This window comes from Rhipicephalus microplus, chromosome 10 (genome assembly GCF_043290135.1).
Source record: "Rhipicephalus microplus isolate Deutch F79 chromosome 10, USDA_Rmic, whole genome shotgun sequence".
Lineage (NCBI taxonomy): Eukaryota > Metazoa > Arthropoda > Arachnida > Ixodida > Ixodidae > Rhipicephalus > Rhipicephalus microplus.
This window is the reverse complement of record NC_134709.1, coordinates 67,351,378-67,367,769: the sequence shown is the minus strand read 5'-3', so window position 1 is coordinate 67,367,769 and position 16,392 is coordinate 67,351,378. Positions and strand designations below refer to the sequence as shown.

The following is a 16,392-nucleotide window of genomic DNA, read 5'->3' as shown; positions in this document are numbered from 1 at the left end:
TGAAATGCGGCTTTTGTGCGAGACGTGCGCCTCGCGGCGCAAACAACTTTACAGAGGGTGTCAGCACTTCCACAGCGCATGCACTTGAAGCAGACTATCGAATACAGTTGATGGCCGACGATGTTGGCAAATTGTCTGGTCACTCCAGGCCGGCGACGCCAACGACAGTACCAGCGATTAAAAAAAAAAGGGTAGATAGCCGAAGTGTCTTCAAAAGATCGGTGGCAGTGGGAAAACTTTGGCCTCGTGTGGTGATGCGGGATGCTCAGAGTAGCAGGGGGGACAAGGGATGTAGGGGTGCGTAACAAAAAGCATTCGGGGAGAGCGGCAACTAGAGGGGCGCGGAGGCAGGGTCGGTGTTATACAATAAGAATATATGGGCACCCCGCCAATGCCTGATCGGTGGTCAAAAGTGGCTTCCCGGGAAGTCGGCAGAGCGCAGACTCCATTCGCTATAAGCAATCAGCGGCGCTCGGAGATGTTCATTGTCAGTGCCATTTTGTGCCATGCCATTGAACCAATCTATATTTTCATATCCACGTAGATATTGTTTGTTTTGAGTAAAAGTTCATATCGATTTGTTATATCAAGGTCTGAGTTTATTTAATAAGCTGAGTTATGTCTTCATAGGGAAGACATCACAAAGGAAACATTGACTTGTAGACACAGGACTAGGGCTTGGTTTTCTGTCTACTTCCAAGCACTAGTCCCGTGTCTAGCTCTTAGTGTTTCCTTTGTACTGCTTTACCTATGGATGCGCACCATTTGGCGCACATTTAAACGTTGATAAGTTACAGAGTTACAGAAGAATACGTACCGCTTGGCTTGCATTAAAACGTTGATAAGTTACCGAGTTACAGACGCGTACATACCGTTTGGCTCACATTCAGATGTTGATAAGTTACCGAGTTAGGAAGAGCTGAAAGGGGCCTGCCGGGAATTTCTGCAGTCGGGATTCGCCGGGGAGTGGCTCACGGCCCAAGCAGCGGGCAGGCTGCAAATTCGAGGTGTGCGTGGAGGCCAGCTACGACTTCCTTCACGATGTCACGTGCGAGTACTTCAAGCCCAACAAGACTCGTAGCCCCTTTCGGCTCATGGTGGCCCAGCAGTACTGGAATGTACTCAAGAAGTGAGTTCTGCCGCCATTTATTTGTTGCATTTTCTTGTACATTGGTATGCACGCATCATAATGGGCAGCAAGCTTGCAGTCACTGAGATTTCTCACTAGCTTGTTGTTAGTCTGCTATGCCCCCCTCCCCCCCAAAGGAGTATGTATTTCAGTTAGGGGAACACGAAAGAAAACCACTCAATAAATTTAGGCTGATAAAGTACTTCTTGAGAACTCTGTTGTCATCATTTTGACAATCGTAGGTTAATTTTGCAAGACAGAAACAGAGGTCCAAGTTTCATTTCTGAGTTTCGCGACGATACCTAAGTACACTACATTAAATGTCAGTTAAGGAGTTGCACATCTTAGTGTCCCTTTTTTGTGTGTGTGTGCTGTGTTCCCATTGGCTCAGTAAAGCTTTCCGTTTTTCTTGCTATACAGTGCACATCATACTTGACTGAACTTCAAAGGTTCCAAGGAAATAGTGACTGGAAGTTCACTGAACTGAATAATTTCTAGAATACGAAATAACATTGGCCACAGCAGAGATCAAGGGGCAAGCTTGTGAAATGCAATTTCTTTTGAAAATGATTCGGTAATTTTCATTGACAGGTGCCCTTAATGTGCAAGAATAGGCAGAGTGTGTACGTGTCTGTGCACTGCCCTAGGCACAGCTTGTTGCTGTGCCCGGAAGTCTCGCAACCTTCTGACATATCCTACAGCCTTGGTTAGTCATAAGGGATTGGAACCTGCCTCAGCCATTACAACTTTTTCGTCGCACTCTTCTTTCGGTTTTGCGCAGACACTGGAACTAAGTTCCAAATGTAATGGCTCTGTGCCACCTCATTTGCATTTTCTATATTTGTGTTGCAGTTTGTTTATGGAAAAAGAAGGACAGAGTAGTTGCCAAGTAAAAATTGAAAGAGAACACTTGATGAACGCAATACAGAACTTGGTCTTCTCTGCAGCATCTCGAGTACAGACCAGCTTCTGGTTCACCTGCACTCATTCAACCAGAACCCGGTGCACTACTCGGTGCCTGAGAGCTTCCGCAATGGTGTTCCAGTTTTTGTGATGCCTCCCAACACTTCTGGGCATCCTGTCCTCTCCTCCAAGTGAGTGCCAAGTCGTGCTACTTGCCCACACTGCATTCTCTGTCGTCCTGAACGACGCTCGAGGCTTTTTGCAAAACTTCTGGTGCATCGTGTCGAGCTTGAATCATTCTGCCCTGTGAAAACTGTCGCACCAGATGCGGCACCATCGCTGTACTTTTGCAGGCACACGAGGAACGTGTGCAGACACACAAAAAGTGACCCAGAGGCCTGCTCATACGAATAGTGTTTGTAGCTCTTTTTGAGCAATATAAAACATATGTGACTGTTGAACATACATCCGTGCATACAACATTTGTAGATACAGTTAAACCTGGTTATAACGAACCTCCCTAGAACGAATTCTCGATATAACAAAGTTTTTCTATTTCCCACCACTACCCCATATTTGAGACACGTATTTGAGGCCTCTATGCAACAAAGTAACAGGGGGAGACATTTTTGATGTAACAAATTTTCGTCATGAATAATCAGAAATTTCGCCCCAGATTTTGTCATTTTGGCCCGAGCATGCATCTTCTGTGGTTGTTCGCTGCTGACAAACCGCAAAGCATTAGCGGCGCTCACGGTGCTTGTGGCCTCGGCGACTTCCATGTAAGAGCGTCGCGAGTGTTCATAGTGTGCAGATGTGCGCGAGCCAGGTCTGTGCCCCACGAGCTGGCGTTGCTGCAGTCTTGCCTCCGCATGCGCATGTGCGGATTGCTCCCTTCAAACCAAAAACAAAAAAAAGAAAACTACTTTTGCGTTAACGCTTTTAGTTAGGTCACATGTCTTGGGCCGCGCTGCATATGCAGGGTGCTTTACCGAATAGTTTCCAGCAGTATCAATGTCGCTCGCTCTTCGTTTTCGATGCCATGCGTGCGTGCATCGTTTCACTGCGTGCGCATGGTGTAGTCCCAGACGACGTTCAGCTATCCTCCCCATTTTCGTTTTTCCAATGCGAACAGCCAGGTCGTCACTACCAAGGTGATGTCAAATGAAAACTCTCCAAGACCACGATGACAAAAACAGATCTTGGTGGTCGACTCGTCACGCTCTTCAGTCTTGCACCACGCCGCGAGTTTGTGGGACTGTAAACCTCGCAATTAGCCAATTAGCTCTGGCAACAAAATGACGATGTGATGCATTAAATGCTATGCAATAAATTTTGATTGTAATGTTATACGAAGTAAGGCTGGCAGACTTTTGGATTCGATATCTCGGAATTCCTACAAAACGCTGGAGTGAGCAGATACGGCCACTCCAGGAAAAGTGCTCTTTTCACACAGGCCTTTCGCATAAAAATGCACTGATACTTAACGAGATAGCATGTGTGCCAGTGATCGCTACCGCCCTTTAAATAAAAGCTCATGCTGTGTTTTTTCATGCTCGTTCAAACGGGTGGTTTCCTTTCTGTTTGGGCATTAGACGGCAGTTCTAAAATGCGGGGGTATGTTACGGCGTGCGCCATCCAGGCAACAAAGATGGGCTAGCTCATTTGATCTCTGCTTCAGCAGCGCTGGCACGCTTTTACCTGAACGTAAAAGTTGTGGTGTGGGGGGGCACGTCATCAATTTGCACATGGGGGCGACAACATAAACGCGCTGAGAGAATTCATAAACATGCAATCGCAGTAATAATACAGTTTTTTACCGCTAAATGAGTGTTTTAGGTTAGGTCAGCCTTTAGTTCCCTTTTTCTTCAATTTTTTGTGTTTATTTTTCGAAGTTCGTACCAAACCTGCATATAATGAAGTTCTCTATATAACGAATTTTCTTAGAAATTTATTAATTTTGTTATATCCAGATTTAACTGCATCTTTATGTACAAATGCTGTGACACTGTGCATGGAAACCAAAAAAAAAGTTTGAGTGTGCCAGTTCTCAAGGTACGATTAGAGTTGTAGCATCATTTGCTCAGACCATCACTCTAATGAAAGTGCACAAATGCTTAGCCTGTCTTTTTGTTAGCTTGTAGGTCAGCTTATTAGTTGAATGTAACTTAGTTGTGGAAACTCTTGCTGAAGTGGTCACATTGTAATAGACCAGGCTTTCAGGTTTCATTCAAATATTGTCCGCAGAGCAGTGATATCACTGTTTATTTCTTATTCTTTGCAGTGTGAAGAACAACAGTGCATATGCACCTTTTGTGACCTTCTGGAAACCGGTGTGCATGTTGGACATCAGCGTCTGGTAAGTTCTCTGCCTGGCATCTTGATCTCCTCCATATTGCTTTGCCGACTACGGTGACTCTGACTTTGGTTGGAGCTCACTTGTGTCACTTACTAAACATGAGCGCTTGCAAAGGATTGAGAGAAAGAGATGCAGGACATCATGGTGGCACCACCAACTTCATCAAACAAGGATTGGAAAAAAATCTTTGAACACACAAAATTAACTCAACAATGAAACATGTACATAATAGTCCAAACAAGAACTAACTAGAATCCAACTTAAGTTCGCCACTAGCCGTAAGCCAGCCATTAGCTATTACCGTTTCTTCGAGACTATTCTACTCAAGTTTCGTTACACGAATGTCCTTACTGTTTGTAATGACAACTCGGAAAGCCGACGAAGTGTCCTGTCATCAGAGTCCTTGCAGCGGTCATGTGGTCATTGTTGGTCGATCTTCGTTGAGTGATCCGCTTGTTCCGTCTCATAACCCGATCGTCGCGACACTTGGCAGGTTAGGCCTAACCGTGGACATGGCACTCCAGAGATCTTCTAGTGGGTCACAACCGTGCTGTTAATTAAGAAAGTGAAAAGCGGGAGATGTCCCGGGAACTACTCTTGCAAGGCGCTGAAGGTCTAAAGGGCGTCTCTCTGTGTCTACTAAGGTTGACGACTGCTCTCTGGCGTCCACACGCCGCTACTTCAAGGTCCGGGTTATCAGTGTCTTCGCCGCAAAAGCGATGCTGTCTCCTTCGACCTGCTGTGTGCCGCGCTCCACAGGACAATGACACCTCATCTCCTGGGGTTTTCCACCATGGCTCAGGTCATGTGCCACGAGCTTCCCTTCAGCCAAACCCATACGTGAGCCTGAGTGTGACTTAGTTGCGGAAGCTCTTGCTGAAGTGGCCACATTGTTATGAGTATGCCCACCGTCAAGGTCTTGCACACCATCGCCGCGTTGCACCATTTGGCACGTGGGTTGTGCCCTTTTACTCATAACATGCTGGCAGTTCCTTTTCTTCAGTCGTTCGGGATATGCGTCGAACGTGTTCCGATTCAAGGGCTGTTACTTTGGCACGCTTGGTCGTCATGGATTTACTTGAGGACGCTTGCATGCTTGTTCATCGAGACCTGGATATTATCTCATTTTTTGTCTGTAGACGTTCTTTGGTCGGTGTGCTGCTGAAGATCTTCTTTTGTTTGCACCATTCATCGACACAGGTTTCACGAATGCAAAATAAGTGGTATGCGGCTGTCCTCAGCGGCAAAATAACTTTCTGTTGATATGAGCTTTTGCAATAAAAATGGTGTGTCACTATTTACACTTCGCCGGGAACGAATTTGATGAAGACAGGCTGTAGTCTAGCACAAATTGAGTCTGCAAGCATGGGGTTTAATAATACGTTGGGCTTTAAATTGTGTTTGGCTAGCTTGTGGTGGCGCTCTTTCGAGACAGGCATGAACTCGCAAGAACCTGGTGCGTATTGCAGCCAGGTGTCGATGGTGTGCGATGGTTGGCGACCGTACAGAAGAAAAAAATGGGGAAAACCCGATAATTACTTGTGTAGAGGTGTACGCATATTTCACAAATAATATCTCCTATATTTTCTTAGGCATTATTGTCTGTCAGTTCTCATTAACCCTCTATTGCCGAGTGTCGCAAGTTCACAACATACTGAAAAACTTCGTGTTAGCAAGTCACGAAATGCGTGCTACCTTTAATAACGGCTGTCAAGTGCTCACGGGGAACATAGCTTTCAGCATGAAAAATCTAGCACTGTCTCGTTTTAGGTATTTTGTGCTAGAACAAGTTGTTTTGTAGCGGTTGGCAGAGAATGCGAAGCACGTGCAACAGCTCTCACTTCTTCATGCATTCTCGCCTGGGCAGTGCAAGTTCTATCTTCAATAATTTTGTTTATTTGATATGTATTCACCTAAGAGGTGGCACATGACATGTTTCGTAGTTTCGAAGTACATTTTCTGCCGCAAGGTTCCACTTCTGTGGCATATGGAGAACTTGTGATGTACTTTAAAGTATGCTTTGAAGTTGCATTTGAGATAATTTAACTGTGGAATAATTTAAATGTTGCTGTTTAAAGCTGGAAAGTGAAAACAATTTTTATTTTGTTTGGCAGTTTTATAATTCAGGCATTAAAGGGTTAATATCCTTTAATTATTAAGAATACCCGTGAGGTTATAACTGTCTGGAAAGAATGCTTAGCTCAGATGCGGTTATCTCGGCTGAATGTTTATGAATAAGTATGAAAAAGTGAGTGACACTTGGCCTGTCTTGCCAGATCATTAATGACATAAGTCCATAAAGAAATAAAGAAATAAATAAGTGAGACATTGAGATACAGATGTATTTGTGTGATAACATGGTCCAAATAACATAGGACAATGGATCATTTTCTACACTGCTGAAAAATTTGTGGGCATGAGAAAGAGCCGTTATTATAGGTGGAGCATTGCACGTATAGGTGGAGCATTGCACGTGTTATGCTGAGACGGCTGGTGCAACTTCCTTGGCAGTAAATTGTTTCATTCGCTTTAATTTCACTCTCTCTTGTCACTATGACATTCCTTTTATAAGAACATTTAATATCCCTTATAACTTAATCGTCTTTCCGCATCATGCTCTTGTTAGCAAAAAAATCAATGCCCGTAATCCTCATGATTATTCTAATTCACTTCCTCCAGTTCATACTAAGTGCAAAAAAGGTGCTGCTGTTCAGCTTTTCGTCTTCCTTTCAGCATTTGAGAACACGTGAAACCACGTCTATCTAGTCGCAGTAAGTTATTCAAATGGGACGCGTGATCGACTCATAGCAGTACTGCTCCAGCCAATGCCGCGTTTATCGGCGCAGGCAGCGTTGGATGCACATGCATCGCGTGGGCATGCTCCTGGAACACGACCTGCCGCTGCCCAAACACCTGCAGCAGCCCAACAGCAGTGGTCGCTATGACTCTGTACAATGCCGCCAAGCCTTGCACCGTCTGTTGGCCCTGCTCCGGGACCGCTCCAGCTTTGTGCTGGCTGACGGACACTCCTACGTCACCTTCCTCGGGTGAGCACAGTTTATTGTCTTTATATTGCAGCATGCGCTATGAGCTGGTGTACGTGGGTACTGTCTTGGAAAGAGATTCGAGAAAAAGACAGAGGAGCACAAGAGGAGTGGCCGAGAGCGGATGGTGCTCAGGGTGTGAGAGTTGCAGGTATCCATGTACCTGGCCAAAGGTCACCGCAGGCACCGGCCTTGCACCGTTTCGGGCTTCTTTTCTTTTCGGTGTATGGCGTTAGCAGATTGTTGCAAGGACGTGCGATCCAAGCTCGCCTGTGTCTTTACGACAGAGACTAAGCTTTGAGTGATGAAACTCCGTGGTCCGGCCATTGCCCTCCTGGTCTGGCACCTACCACTGCGTCAACTGTCGGTGCTTCCGCAGTGTTCACCTCTCGTATGCCATCCCCACACACACTGGAGCATGTCCCCTACAGCATCTGTGCCTTTTCATGCCGAATTAAGAACTCTTTCCTTGCAAAGTTGTCGCCTTGGGTTACACCTCCATATTTTTTGTCCTTTCGTATGCTCCACATTTTATACTTGCCCACTGTCTGTCATTGTGCTTTGTAAATATAACCTGTTCATCTTGTGCATGAACAAGTGGCCCCATTTCTGCCAAGGGCTATTGTGACATCGCTTTTGTTTTTTGACTGAAGGAAAGCACTGTCAGTATGGAGGTGAAAGTGTGTGAGGGCAGGCGACATTTGCGGCCCTATGGGCAAAGAAATGCACCGGTCATCTTGGTGGGTTCTTGGAGGGTACGCCTTAAGACCAAAGTGGATGCTACTATTCTTGTTGGCCTCCCAGCCTTTCTTTCATTTTGTTCTCTCTATTTGGGAGTAACTGCATACTTAGAGCTTTCAAGAGTGGTCATGCATGCCATACTTCAACAGCGATCACCAGACGGCTCGTACCTCTGCATTGGCAGTGTTCTCACTGTCCATTTCGCGTTGAAGGGCCCCGCTGAGGTGGTCTAGTGGCTAAGGTATTCGGCGGCTTACCTGCAGGTCGTATGATCAAATCCCGGCAGCAGCGGCTGCATTTTTGATGGAGGCGAAAATGCTGTAGGCCCGTGTGCTCAAATTTGGGTGCACGTTAAAGAACCCCAGGTGGTCAAAATTTCCGGAGCCCTCCACTACGACGTCTCTCATAATCATATGATGACTTCGGGACGTTAAACCCCACATATCAATCAGTTCGCGTTGGAAGTGACAAACGGCTTGAAGGTAGCTTCACTTGCCGCTGTGGCCGTTATTCCTCACACCAGGGTCTGAATGAGTTAGTCACGTGAAATGCTACAGGAGTTAGCTGGTAGCTTTACTTCGTGTAACTTGCCAATTTGTGTCATTCGCATTAATTATTTTGGCCTTGCTGCAATACGGCCTTTATTTAGATTTGCTTCTTCATAATGGGTAACTTGTATACCTGTGTTTGCCATTGAGAATTGACCATATTAGCCCTTCACACCCTAACATGTTTTTTACTAGTAGGCAATCAAAGTCTTGTTAGTTGTTAGGACTGAAAGATGTCGTGTTCCTTCCATTCCTTGCATTTCTTCATCGAAATAGTTTTCACTTCATTACAGTACTGATTTGTATGTCACTTGCAGGGAAAGTGACAAACCTCCAATGTCCTTCTATGTGACTCGTGTGACGTACAAGGCGCCCTGCGTGGTGATCAGATTTGCCTTTCTGGGTGGCACACCGGGCGAGCAGCGCAATGCTGTAAGTGCACTTTTTTTTTTCGCGTGACACGCGTCATATCATCAACCTCACCATGGTGGGTGAAAAACACAGTGATCAGGCAGGTAAAGATTGAACACCTTATTAGGCGAGCTTGTGCCCTGCAAACCGAAACACGTGTCGTACAGCAATAGCGATGAACACAGTGGTTGGTTGGTGAGGATGTGCCCCTTAGGTGAAGTTCGTCCGCTTTCATACATGTGTCACCAACATTCAAGTGCTGCTGCTCATATGTTGCAAAAAGTGCACAGCTTTTCTTGTGTGGGCAGTAGATTTAAACCAGTGACATTTTACGAGAATGTTTTGGTTCAATCTGGTGTGGTTTGTAGTTAGCGATAACATGCATAACAGTTTCAGTCATTTAAACCTGGTCACATTGAAAAGAAGTGCAAGTATGTGTGGCAATATTGTCACAAGATCTTCGTGTAATGTTTCCAGTGGGTGATGGTGTGAAAATGGTAGTGATGCCATTGTGCCTGCTACAGTGTACAGCTTGGTTGTTTGCCCACCTTCACAGAGTGGAATGGCTGCGAACTCTTTTTTGCTAGTTTAGACCACTTTGCCCGATAAGTCGTCACGATAAGCAGAGGCTGTCTGCCGAGACTGGCTTTTGACTTTCCCTGTCTGGTCTGACTGCCTCTGCAGATTGTGAGGGACATGACTCAGCAGATCCTGAGCCTAGAGCTGAGCAAACGTGTTGCCAAGGATGCGCACTCGGATGGCGGCCTCTGCATCAGACCTCCTGGGCCGCGAACCTACCGCAAGGCCAGTTGCTGCATCCTCTTCCGCAAGCCCCTCGAAAGGATCCTCATCAGGTAGATTGTGTGCCCTCTTCTAATAACCATTTGAGTTTCGAGTGCTGATGGCCAAATTACAGTTTTTGAGTGTATGTATTGTGTGAAGCCAGGAAAAATTGTAATAAAAAAAAAAAAATTAGGAACAGTTGTTTTTATGTCAGAATTACAGAGAACTGAAAGACGATCAGTAGTATTACAACAGAATGAGGTATTCCTTGCGACACAGGTACACGCAACAAAGCCTTATCGCTGTCTGCACACATAGTACCTATGTCTGCTCTCTTGTCGAAGTGGCGAGCTTTGCTGGCAAGCTAACGATATCTTTGTGTCTGGCTGTGTTGGGCAGAGCAAACTCTGCAATCAAGGATAACGAGAATACCTCTGGAATGTCGGTGATAAACAAGCTAAGAGCAGCGCTTATAAAGAAGAAAATCAACCCTCCTCGCCCCTGCAAGGGAGTGCTGATAATATGGGTGAAACAGCTGCGCGATTCGCGCTATCGTGCACCAAACTTGCTTATCCGCACCATTCTGCATCGTGCCACCCCTGTTACACCGCACTCGTTTATTAGCGCCGTACTGCGGTGCACCACCCAAATTTAGCCGCAACGTGCGTTAGTCATCAAGCCCCGTGCCCGAAAATGTGGCTGGAACATCGTGCTTTCGGTTTCATAGAAACGGTTATACAGTCAAGCCCGCTTATAACGAACCTGAGCCTGACGGGGCATCCGTTCGCTATATCCTGAAGTTCGGAGTAAATGAAACACAGCTTCTGAAAAAGTTGAGAGTGAAAACACAAAATATTTTTGCCCAAAAAAGTCCGTGATGCACATGTTTTGAAGAGCAGAAGCGATGGGGGCGGTCTCGAGTTTATTTCAAACGGCAGTGTGCATTTCGCCGAGGCCTGTGGCAAAAGCTACATGAAGCACTGGCTCCTAAGTTTCGTCATTCTCAGAATCCGATTACATCAAATTGCTCTTGCTGTACTTAAATCACAATGCCCTAAACCGTGCACGGCGCGATGTTGGCACATCATCGGCCGTAATGAAACCATCGCAGCAGATGACCCACCCTCTCTCCCATGTTGGAGTTAACGACGCTCTGCGACAAATCGCCGCTGGAGTGGTTCTGTTCGGAAACTTCAGGCTCGGCATCGGGCTCGACTTCGACGAAGTCAGTCTCGCGACCACAGTTTCGCGTGCATGTAGCTGTCACCGCCGCCCACGAAATATTCACCATCTCCACAGCTGAATACCAGAACGTCCGAAGCGGCAAGTTGGCTGCCAAGTGGTCAACAGCTATGAGCACTCCGCAACACGACACCTATCGCGTGGATTACGCTCAAGCTAAGCAGTCACATTTTCGACGTTTTGTTGAGCAGCAAGCAGGAAAAAGCGTGCAAGTCCTCCCGTCTGCCATCGTGACCACGCACGCACACCAAAAGCGAGCAAGACGCACACACGCGATGCATATACCAGAATGCACGGAACAGCTCTGGGCCCGTTTCTTGTCAAAAAACAAAACTCGAGCCAGCGTGGCTGGCGTCGCGGAGCAGTGGAGACTGGCGAAGGGGTTGTGATCAAGACAGGAGAGCAGATTTGCGAGAGAAGGGCAAGGAGTTGCGATAGAGTGAAGAAAGGGGAGGTTACGGCCGGAGGGCGACCCTGAAAACCAAAACACGCGGGAACGAGGGATGTCGGGTAGCTTGCTTGAAAGGCCCACGAAGTGCACAACTCGCACGTAGAAAAACTTGAAAGAGTGTCTGCGCACGCAGAAGTCAGAGCACGACGGTCAAAAAATTATTTTGTTGCGCCAGCGCGTTTGCGTGGTCTCTCTGACTTCGATATTTTGCGATTCGTTTCCCACAAATGAACAGCAGTTTTCGTGCTTCCGCACGCGTGTGAAGGGCATGCCGAGCTCAGTGCAAAGTGAGCGAGAACATGTCATAAACAGGAAACAAATTGCGAATTATCAAAGTCGGTGGGATAGTGTACACACGTGCACTAGACGCAGACGATCGGATACAGTCAATGGCAGATGATGTTGGCAAATGGTCTGGTCACTCCAGGCCGGCGACACCAATGACAGTACCAGCGATCGAAAACAAGGGAGATGGCTGACCGGTCTTCGAAAGATCTGTGGCAGTGTGAAAACACAGGCCTCGTCTGGTGATGTGGGGTGCTCAGAATAGTGGAGGGGACAAAGGACGGAGGGGTGCGTAACAAAAAGCAGTCGGGGAGAGCGGAAAGTAGAGGAGGCAGGGGCGCCGTTTAACAGTAAGAATGTATGGACACCTCGCCAATGCCTGATCGGCGGTTGAAAGTGGTTTCCTGGGAAGTCTGCAGAGCGCCGACCTTGTTTGCTGTAACCGATCGGCAGCGCTCGCAGCTGTTCATTGTAAATGCCATTTTGTGCCATTGAAACAATGTATATTTTCACGGTCACACGGATATTGTTCGTTTTGAGCGAAAGTTCGTATTAAGTGAGGCCATTATATATGGGCTAGACTGTATAGTTTCTGTTTAGTTAAGGTAGTGATCGCTCAAGCAGTAGTTGTGAACTTTGATTGTAAAGGCACTGTCGCGATCAGTGCCTCATGTGCTATCATGGCAGACATCAGGGTGTACGGCCCGTAAACCCATCTACGGGCTGTTCTTTGAATGCAAAGAGACAGTGCAAAAAGAGCACTTCTCCCTGGCACGGCCGTATTTTCTCATACACCAGCATTTTGTAGAGTTGCATGATATATATTCAAAAGAGTCAGCTGGCAGTCTTACTTTGTATAACATTACAATCAGCTGCTATCACATTCATTGCTTCACTCTTGCGGTGAAACAGAACAACACAGTCAGCTGCTATCGCATTTATTGCTTGACTCTTGCGGTGAAACAGATTGTTTTATAACTTTATGGCAGCGTTCTGTAAAAAAAGAAAAAAAAAAAGAGAAAGAAGGGTGATAGTAACGGTACATGCTCAAAAAAAAAAAAAGTAGGGGTGGTGTTCGGTTATCGGAACAGTTTGGGAGAGCAGAAGACCGCCAGGCGGCGCCGAGGAGTGCACACGCATTCACATCGGCTCCGTCAATCATCGTACCTAGCAGCGGTTAAAATCATGTGACTACCAGTGAAACTACGGCAATTGTGCAAGAAAACGTCAGGTACACGCTGACACCACCTTTTTGGACAAGCGATCCCGGTTTCCTCTGGGAAGTGAAGACCTTCGGCAGAGCATGCCAACCCGCCACGCTAAGCCTCGCGGCGAAGCGGAACGCGGAGTCCTGGCAGCCAGCTCTCGGCCGACGCGTTGCGCTGCATCTGCCCGAACCCCAACGGACAACGACCCGGAACTAGCCCAGGCACTTATGGACATGGATGACCAAGACATCGAAACCCAAGTGAGCTCTGCGGTGGACGCCAACGAAGATTTCCTTTCACCTGACGAGGTGCTACAAGGAGAATCTACTAGCGACGCCGAGAACAAGGAAAAAGACTCTGCGGAGGAACGCGACGACGAAGCCAAGAATGGTCAGTGGCAGGTAGCTATGTCATTGCGACAGCGAAAACGCATCAGAAAACAAGAACGCGCCGCGAAAGATGACAGCGTTGCTCGAAGCGAAACTGAGAGCAACAGCTTCGGTGCTAGAACGCTTGCAGAAGAGCAACGCGGAAGAGCATCTGAAAGGGGCCGGCGACGAACGCGCGCAGCGCCGCTGCCCAAAAACGATATGAAGATTATTATGCGGCCCAGACCAGGGTTAGTTGTGAAGGAACTGAAAGCATACCAGGTTGCGCGAGCGATAGAACTTGCGAGCGGTGACCCGGAGGCCTGTAACAGCCACAAATTTCTGCTTCGCCTTCGCAACGGATCAAACATAATTATTGCAAGCACTCCGTACGAAGATGTAGCAGAAAGGATCTTGAAGATAAAGACACTGGAGCTCAATGGCACCAACTATCCCGTGAACACCTACATATCCACTCCTGCTGGATACCTGAAAGGAGTGGTACACGGATTAGAACGCGAAACGCCAGAAGCTGAACTCCTGAGCCATCTCCGAGTGCGCACTCAAGGAGTGACAATTGTTCAAGCCCGCATGCTCGGACAGTCACAAACTGCAGTGATCACGTTTGATGGACCAATACTGCCGCGCTTCGTGTATTATTACGGTGGCGAAATGCCGTGCGTGCCTTATCAACCCACATGGCAGTACTGTAAGCTCTGCAAGAGCCAGGGACATAGGACGGATGTTTGTCCCACACCAATGACAAAGGCGTGCAGTAACTGTCGCCTAAGAGACCCACCTGAGGACCACACTTGCGATCCGGAATGTGCCCTGTGCGGCGGACGCCATCCCACGGCGGCATCGGAGTGCACCAAGAAACTCAAACGCGTCCCTCAAAAGGGCCGGTCGCTGCTGTCGCACCAACACAGCACACCAAAAACCACTGGCATACTCAAGAGACGCTGGTTCAGCACGGACCGCGAGGACTCTGCACCGCCAAGCAGGGCCCGTTCCAGTTCCCGATCCAGATCTCGATCTACATCCCGATCCAGGTCCGGCTCTCGAGACTGCTCCAACTCCAGGAATGGTGGCCACAAGCAGGCCCAAGCAAAGCAACAGCACAAGGGCAAGAAGGCGCAGAAAAAGGAAGAGAAGAACCAGGTGAGCTGGGCAGCAAAATCCTCCCAACACTCACACCAAACACCACAACTCACGCGCTTAGAACGTGAGTTAGAGATAATGCGGGTGAGAATAGGTGACCTAGAACGCGAAAATAGGGAACTAAAAAAGCAACAAACGCAGCACCCGCAACAAAACTCTATACCCACCCAGAGTGGCCAGAAATCGCAGACGCAACCGAATGCAGGAGGTGACTCAATGATTACGTCGTCGATGCTGAAAGAAACATTAAATGAAGTTATACCGACAGTTATAGAGCAAGTAATGATAAATGTAGATAGAAAGCTCGAGATTCTGGACAAGAAAATCCAGGCACAACACGTCGAATTCACGAAAGCCTTGCGAAAGCATGCCACAGGCATCAACATCAGAGAAAAAGCTGAGAAAATTTACAACAGGCCCGGATTGTCGGCCGTGAACCAGGAGACGCATAATGGCTAATCATCAAACGCAGCGGTCAGAAAAGTGCGAAATATGGCAGTGGAACTGCCGTGGTTTCCGGCGGAAAAGAGGGCAACTGTTGCAGCTGGTGGCGTCGCAACAAAAGCCACCTGCTGTCATAGCAGTCCAGGAAGCCGGAACACAACCAAAATTACGGGGCTACGAAACTTATAGTACCAGGGACGCAGAATGGAAAGTTGCTACATTAGTCGATAACTCAATTACAGCAATATGTCATCAGCCCATTGAAGAGGCGGATATCCCGCATATCATAACAGAAATAATCTACAAAGGAAGCCATGGAAAGAGCGCCTTCATACTTAATATCTATAGTCCCCCAAGACAAAAGAGAGCAACGTTCGACAAGCTCTTTCAAGAGACAGCAAAACTGGCGAAAGGGAATCCATTAATCATAGTTGGGGATTTTAATGCCAGGCATGCAAGCTGGGGATATAAGATGCAAGACACCAAAGGCAAGAATATCGCAAGACAAATAGAGAAACTGGAAATGACTCTGTTAACTGACCCTGCAATACCAACGAGGATAGGCAACAGCATATCCATGGACACAAGTCCGGACTTGACGATAGTACAAAACTGCTACAGCGTGGACTGGTACAACACCCTTGAAAACCTGGGCAGTGATCATTACATACTAAGCACCACAATCCGCACCGGCCGAATCCGCAAACACATCGGCACAGCCAAAATTACAGACTGGCACGCATATAGAAAAGCGCAAAAAGCGCACGTGACCGCCATAGACGACTTGGACGAGTGGTGCAAAGTAATTCGAAATGAAAAGCAAATGTACACCAAAACTGTCGCCAGAACAGATGATACCCCTGAAGTAGACGCTCACCTTCTCCACCTGTGGGAAGCAAGAAGAAACCTCACTAAAAGATGGAAAAGGCAAAAGCGAAATAAGAAACTCAAAGCGAAAATTGAAGAAATAACGCAGCAAGCCGAACAGTACGCTAATCAACTCGCGACAGCCAACTGGGAACAATTTTGCGATTCACTAAATGGAACCCTAGGAACAGCAAAGACATGGAATATCCTAAGAGCCATGATTGACCCTCTGAAAACTAAACGCGAAGGACAAAAATCTCTAGAAAGATTATTGCACACATATCCAGGCAAAAGAGATGACCTGCTTCAAGACATCTATATTAAGTGTTTCGGCGCCCGAGCCATCACAGCCCCTTACCAGACTAAATACACTGGGCTCCCAAACTCAGAACTGGATGCACCTTTCACGCATGCCGAGGTCAGAGCGGCAATCGTCAGCATGAAACGC

The 16,392-nt window shown here is 47.3% G+C and overlaps 1 protein-coding gene across 4 annotated transcripts in view; it reads left to right on the top strand.

Moving 5' to 3' along the window:
- Positions 1–16,392, top strand: part of LOC119180943 (KICSTOR complex protein SZT2-like) — a 290,449-nt gene that overhangs the window by 49,787 nt on the left and 224,270 nt on the right. For all 4 annotated transcript variants that reach the window (XM_075875777.1, XM_075875778.1, XM_075875776.1 and 1 more), the window contains exons 12-17: positions 950–1,129; positions 2,077–2,223; positions 4,317–4,391; positions 7,238–7,438; positions 9,042–9,156; positions 9,820–9,989. In XM_075875777.1, the coding sequence (XP_075731892.1) occupies positions 950–1,129; positions 2,077–2,223; positions 4,317–4,391; positions 7,238–7,438; positions 9,042–9,156; positions 9,820–9,989 (888 nt within the window). The remainder of the gene's footprint in view (positions 1–949; positions 1,130–2,076; positions 2,224–4,316; positions 4,392–7,237; positions 7,439–9,041; positions 9,157–9,819; positions 9,990–16,392) is intronic.